Source organism: Hemiscyllium ocellatum, unplaced genomic scaffold (genome assembly GCF_020745735.1).
Source record: "Hemiscyllium ocellatum isolate sHemOce1 unplaced genomic scaffold, sHemOce1.pat.X.cur. scaffold_984_pat_ctg1, whole genome shotgun sequence".
In the NCBI taxonomy this organism is placed as follows: domain Eukaryota; kingdom Metazoa; phylum Chordata; class Chondrichthyes; order Orectolobiformes; family Hemiscylliidae; genus Hemiscyllium; species Hemiscyllium ocellatum.
The window spans coordinates 135,924-142,951 of NW_026869340.1; the positions used below are offsets into that span (position 1 = coordinate 135,924).

The 7,028-nt window shown below is 58.2% G+C and overlaps 1 protein-coding gene across 1 annotated transcript in view; it reads right to left on the minus strand.

The window, feature by feature from the left end:
* Positions 1-352: 352 nt before the first annotated feature.
* LOC132814957 (ubiquitin carboxyl-terminal hydrolase 21-like) overlaps positions 353-7,028 on the minus strand; it is an 8,370-nt gene continuing 1,694 nt past the window's right edge. The window contains exons 4-7 of the mRNA XM_060823617.1: positions 4,814-4,892; positions 3,498-3,605; positions 3,259-3,373; positions 353-745 (exon numbers count right to left, since the gene is read on the minus strand). Of these exons, the coding sequence (XP_060679600.1) occupies positions 658-745; positions 3,259-3,373; positions 3,498-3,605; positions 4,814-4,892 (390 nt within the window). The 3' untranslated portion in view covers positions 353-657. The remainder of the gene's footprint in view (positions 746-3,258; positions 3,374-3,497; positions 3,606-4,813; positions 4,893-7,028) is intronic.

A 7,028-nucleotide genomic window follows, 5' to 3' on the forward strand; every position in this document is an offset into this window, starting at 1 on the left:
CACACACACTAACAGATGCACACACACACACTAACATATACACACACAGACACATAGATACACACACACTAACAGATACACACACACACTAACAGATACACACACACTAACAGATACACACGCACACACACTAACAGATACACACACACACACTAACAGATACACACACACTAACAGATACACACCCAGACACATAGATGCACACACACTAACAGATACACACCCAGACACATAGATGCACACACACTAACAGATACACACCCCGACACATAGATACACACACACTAACAGATACACACACAGACAGATTCAGCCTGTGTGTGAAAAAAACTCCAGGCAGCGTCCATTGCAAACGGATTCCACTTTAATGTGCAATTCTCTCCAGTCAAACCCTCCCTTCACCCGGGCCCAGTCACCGCGAGGGGGGTGGGAAGAGGAGTGGTCTCCGCATGGAGGCAGGACAGGTCAGAAGTGGGGAGAGGGAGAGAGCGAGAGGGTGAGAGAGAGAGAGAAAAGACCACCACGGTGGAGGGAGGGCAGGCTGGGGGAGAGAGGTGGTGGGGTATCCTTGCACCAGGTGGTGATGCGGGTGGAACACCTAGATCCCTGGGGGTGCAGAAGCAGGGAGCCTGCCCCCACCTCGCCGCCCCCACTCCTTCACCGAACTGACTGCGTCTCGTCCAACTGATAGAAGAGTACGTAGGCCTCACTGGAGACAACCTGATTCTCCTGAATCAGGGAGACCCTGTGGGGGAGGGGGGGGAGAGAGAGAGACGGAGGGAGAGAGGGGAGGGGGAGAGACAGGCGGAGGGAAGCAAGAGAGGGAGGGGAGATAGAGTGGGAGAGAAAGGAGGGGGGGAAGAGGGAGAGAGACGGAGGGAGAGAGAGGAGGAAAGCAAGAGAGGGAGGGGGGAGAGAGAGGGGGAGAAAAAGTGGGGGAGAGGGAGAGAGAGAGGAGGGAGAGAGAGGAGGAAAGCAAGAGAGAGAGGGGGAGAGAGAGGGGGGGAGAGGGAGAGAGACGGAGGGAGAGAGAGAGGAGGGAAGCAGGGGGGAGAAAAGGAGGGGGAGAGGGAGGGGGAGACAGAGGGGGAGAAAAAGGGGGGAGAGGGAGAGAGACGGAGGGAGAGAGAGGAGGGAAGCAAGAGAGGGAAGGGTAGAGAAACAGGGTGAAGATGGCATGGGGGGGGAAGGGAAGGGGGGGAGAGAAAGGAGGTAGAGAGGGGTGAGGCAGATGGGGGTGGCAGTGGAGGGGGTGGGGAAAGCGAGAGGGGGAGAGAGATTGAGGGAGAGGGTGGTGGGAGGGGTGAGAGAGAGAGAGGGAGGGGAGTGGGGGGGGGAAGGAGATGGGGAGAGACAAGGGGGTGAGGGGTGAGTGAGAGGGTGGTGGGAGGGGTGAGAGAGAGGGAGAAGGGAGTGTGGGGAAGGAGATGGGGAGAGACAAGGGGGTGAGGGGTGAGTGAGAGGGTGAGGTGGGGGAGAGAGGGGGTGAGGGGTGAGTGAGAGGGTGAGGTGGGGGAGAGAGAGGGTGAGGGGTGAGTGAGAGGGGGAGTGAAGGAGAGGAGGCATGGGGGGTGAGAGAGGGAGGGGGAGAGGAGGGCACAGAGACGGCAGAGGGTGGAGAGTGGGGAGAGGGAGTGAGGGGGGCGGTGAAACAGAGACGGGGGGAGACAAGAGAGGAATTAGATCAACACTGACGCACTCTAACTTTGTGCTCCGTGCTGAACAGTCACTGTTCCCGCTGACAGGAACCAGGAACAGCACAGGGACCATTCAGCCCTCATCAAACCTGCACCACCATTCAATATGATCGTACGTTAATTGCGAGTCATCTCAAATCTGCATTGTTGGAGAGCCGGTCCCCTTCACTCCCCTCGCTTGATGAGAATATATGCACTTTGGCCTGAAACTGTCGACAGCTCCTTCATCAATGACCTTCCCTCCAAGATAAGGTCCGGAGTGGGGATGTTCCCTGATAATTGCACAGTGTTCAGCAATTCCTCAGATACTGAAGCAGCCCCGTGTTCAAATGCGACAAGATCTGGACAATACCCAGGCTTGTGCTGACAAGTGGCAGGGAACAGCTGTGCCACACAAATGCCAGGCTCTGACCATCTCCAATAAGAGACATTCCAACCATTAACCCCACGGCCGTCACTGAATCCCAACCCCCTGGGGGTTCCCATTCACCAGAAACACAACTGGGCTCCCCCACATCAACCCAGCGGCTCCAAGAGCAGGGTCAGAGGCTGGGAATCCTGCAGCGAGTCACTCCCCTCCTGACTCTCCCCCCAAAGCCTGTCCCACCATCTACAAGGCCCAGGTCAGGAGGGGGAGGGAATACTCCCCACTTGCCCCTGGGTGGGGGCAGCTCCAACAACACTCGAGAAGCTCGACCCCATCCAGGGACAAAGCAGCGCCCCACCCCCTCACTGGATTGGCCCCCCTCCCTCCCTCCCCCCCACCGACGCTCAGTAGCAGCGATGGTGTGGACCATCTACAAGGTGCCCTGCAGAAATTCCCCAAAGACCCTCAGGCAGCACCTTCCAAACCCCACGGCCACTTCCATCCCGAAGGACAAGGGGCAGCAGGTACATGGGAACACCAGCCCCCTGCAAGTTCCCCTCCGAGCCCCCTCCCCATCCCGCCTCGGGAATATATCACCCTCCCTTCAGTGTGGCTGGGTCAGAATCCTGGAATCCCCCTCCCTCAGGGGCATTGTGGGTCTACCCACAGCACATGGACTGCAGTGGGTCAAGAAGGTGTTATATTCCCGAGGCGGGATGGGGAGGGGGCTCGGAGGGGAACTTGCAGGGGGCTGGTGTTCCCATGTACCTGCTGCCCCTTGTCCTTCGGGATGGAAGTGGCCGTGGGGTTTGGAAGGTGCTGCCTTAGGGTCTTTGGGGAATTTCTGCAGGGCACCTTGTAGATGGCCCACACCGCTGCTACTGAGCGTCAGTGGGGGGAGGGAGGGAGGGAGGGAGGGGGTGTTTGTGGGTGGGGGGGCCAATCCCGCAGGGGGTGGGGCTGCTTTGTCCCTGGATGGGGTCGAGCTTCTTGGAGTGTTGTTGGAGCTGCCCCCACCCAGGGGCAAGTGGGATGGGGAGATATGGAATGGAGACAGACCAGATCATGGCTCTGCTGCTGTCTGACGCACCAGTACCACCCTTCACCCCGACCTCCCTCTGTCCCCGTCTCCTGTGCCAACCCCTCCACCCCACTGCCGCCTGTGGGAGCCTGGGAACGAGCCTCTGTACCAACCTGGAGTCGTTGTAGACGTGCCACCTTCCTCCAGACCTGCAGTAGGCTGTGTAATGGCCGCCGTTCACAGTCCCCGTGTGGTTGCACACTGCGTAGAGATCATAAACAGGGTTCCCTAGGGAGACGGGGAGAGAGAGAGAGAAACACAGCTCGGTCAGAGAAGAGGCACCGACCCTCGCCCCCCCGCCCCCACCACCCCCCAGCTCCTGGGGACCCTCCCCCCCGCCCGGCGCTCTCACCTGCTTTATCGGCGGCGAACTGCCTCAGACTCAGCCCGTCCAACGGGAACTCCACGTGAGCGGTGGACTTTCTGATCGCGTAGCGACTGAAAGAGAACCGGTTCAGGTCTGTGCAGCGAGGTAAGGAGCATCATGGGAAGGCACCAGCAAGGCAGCGCAGGGGAGGACCACAGCACCAGTGGGGGGGAGAGAGAGAGGGGAGAGAGGGAGAGGGGAACGGGGGGGAGAGAGGGGGAGAGAGGGACGGGGGGGACAGAGGGGGAGAGAGTGGGGGAGAGAGATTGGGGGAGAGGGGGGAGAGGGGAGAGAGGGGGAGGGGTGGCAGAGGGGGGAGAGGGGAGAGAGTTGAAGGAGGGAGAGGGAGGGGAGAGTGGGGAGAGTGGGGAGAGTGGGGAGAGTGGGGAGAGTGGGGGCGTGGGGAGAGTGGGGGCGTGGGGAGAGTGGGGGCGTGGGGAGAGTGGGGGCGTGGGGAGAGTGGGGGCGTGGGGAGAGTGGGGGCGTGGGGAGAGTGGGGGCGTGGGGAGAGTGGGGAGAGTGGGGAGAGTGGGGGCGTGGGGAGAGTGGGGAGAGTGGGGGCGTGGGGAGAGTGGGGGCGTGGGGAGAGTGGGGGCGTGGGGAGAGTGGGGGCGTGGGGAGAGTGGGGGCGTGGGGAGAGTGGGGGCGTGGGGAGAGTGGGGGCGTGGGGAGAGTGGGGGCGTGGGGAGAGTGGGGGCGTGGGGAGAGTGGGGGCGTGGGGAGAGTGGGGGCGTGGGGAGAGTGGGGGCGTGGGGAGAGTGGGATGGAGAGAGACAGACAGAGAGACAGAGAAAGAAAGGGGAGGACAGAGAGAGATGGAGAGACAGACAGAGAGAAAGGGGTGGGACAGAGAGAGAGAGAGAGAGAGAGGGAGAGAGAAGGGAGGGGGGAGGTAGAGACAGAGGAGGAGGGTGAGGGAGGGAAACAGGGAGAGAGAGAGATAGAGAGGGGAGGAAAGGATACAAACAGATGCGAATAGAGTGTGAGAGGAAAGGGAGGGAAACAGAGAGAGTGGGAAAGGGAGTGAGGGAAGGAAACAAACAGAGAGAGAGAGGGAGAGACAGAAAAGCAATAAAGGAGACGTAAGGGAGGAGAGAATGAGAAAGATGGATGAGGGTAGAGATGGGGAGAGTGCAGACGAGTGAGATACAGGAAGGAAAAGCTGGGAAGAGAGAATGAGTGAATGACAGAGAGGAAGTAAGGATGTGTGAGAGACAGAGAAGCAGCCAGCCAGAGAATGAGCCGAGAATGGAGGTGAACACAGGGAGCAGTGGATAAGTCACGGACAATGTAAAGGATACGTAGAACAAGGATCTTGGGAAATCTCTGGATCGTCAGTCTCTTGGTGCTTCTCTTCCTCTGGTTACACCTCTCGCACATCTACACAGATCACTCCAGTTAGAGGGACACATTCCCACAAAACACCACTGACAGTGCGGCACTCCCTCAGTGCTGACCCTCCGACAGTGCGGCTCTCCCTCAGTACTGACTCTCTGACAGTGCGGCACTCCCTCAGTACTGACCCACCGACCGTGCGGCACTCCCTCAGTACTGACCCTCTGACAGTGCGGCACTCCCTCAGTACTAACCCTCCGACAGTGCGGCACTCCCTCAGTACTGACCCTCCGACAGTGCAGCACTCCCTCGGCACTGACCCTCCGACAGTGCGGCCCTCCCTCAGTACTGACCCTCCGACAGTGCGGCACTCCCTCGGCACTGACCCTCCGACAGTGCGGCCCTCCCTCAGTACTGACCCTCCGACAGTGCAGCACTCCCTCAGCACTGACCCACCGACAGTGCAGCACTCCCTCAGTACTGACCCTCTGACGATGCAACACTCGTTCAGCACTGACCCTCCGAAATGGTAGTATCAGTCACAAACAAAAAGCATACTGAAGTAATAAGGAAGGTGGGTAAAGGAGGAACAGTCAATGTGGTGTGCTTGGATGGGATTTGATTTGATATGATATCATTTCCCTGAGCACTATGGGTAATTTAGCATGGCCAATCCACCCTAACCTGCACATCCCTGAACACTATGGGTAATTTAGCATGGCCAATCCACCCTAACCTACACATCCCTGAACACTATGGGGTAATTTAGCATGGCCAATCCACCCTAACCTGCACATCCCTGAACACTATGGGGTAATTTAGCATGGCCAATCCACCCTAACCTACACATCCCTGAACACTATGGGGTAATTTAGCATGGCCAATCCACCCTAACCTGCACATCCCTGAACACTATGGGTAATTTAGCATGGCCAATCCACCCTAACCTACACATCCCTGAGCACTATGGGGTAATTTAGCATGGCCAATCCACCCTAACCTGCACATCCCTGAACACTATGGGTAATTTAGCATGGCCAATTCACCCTAACCTACACATCCCTGAACACTATGGGTAATTTAGCATGGCCAATCCACCCTAACCTGCACATCCCTGAGCACTATGGGGTAATTTAGCATGGCCAATCCACCCTAACCTGCACATCCCTGAACACTATGGGGTAATTTAGCATGGCCAATCCACCCTAACCTACACATCCCTGAGCACTATGGGTAATTTAGCATGGCCAATCCACCCTAACCTGCACATCCCTGAGCACTATGGGTAATTTAGCATGGCCAATCCACCCTAACCTGCACATCCCTGAGCACTATGGGTAATTTAGCATGGCCAATCCACCCTAACCTGCACATCCCTGAGCACTATGGGTAATTTAGCAAGGCCAATCCACCCTAACCTGCACATCCCTGAGCACTATGGGTAATTTATCATGGCCAATCCACCCTAACCTACACATCCCTGAGCACTATGGGTAATTTAGCATGGCCAATCCCCCCTAACCTGTACACCTCTGGACTGTGGGAGGGGACCGGAGCACCCGGAGGAAACCCACATAGACACGGGGAGAATGTGCAAACTCCACACAGACAGTCACCTTGAGGTTGGATTTGAACCCGGGTCCCTGGTGCCGTGAGGCAACGGTGCTCACCACTGCGCCCACTGTGCCACCCAGGTGGGGGATATTGGGTTGGTGCCTGTGTGTGTGTGAAAGTGCGTGTGCCTGTGTGTGAGTGCGTCTGAGTGTGAGATAGTGAGTGAATGTGAGAGTGTGTCTGCGTGTGCGTCTGCGCATGAGTGAGTGTGTGTGCGTCTGTGTGAGTGTGTCTGTGCGTGATTGGGGAGGGTGTGTGTGTGTGTGTGTGTGTGTGTTTGGGGTGTGTGTGTGTGTGTTTGGGGTGTGTGTGTGTGTGGGGTGTGTGTGTGTGTGGGGTGTGTGTGTGTGTGTGGGTGTGTGTTTGGGGTGGGTGGGTGTGTGTGTGTGTGTTTGGGGAGGGTGTGTGTGCGCGTGTGTGTGGACGGGGGAGGGGGTGTGTGTGGGTGGAGGGGGTGTGTGTGGGTGGGGAGGGGGTGTGGGTGGGTGGGGAGGGGGTGTGGGGGGGAAGTGTGTCGTGGGAGGGGGAGTGTGTGTGTGGGTGTGGGTGTGGGTGTGTGTGTGTGTG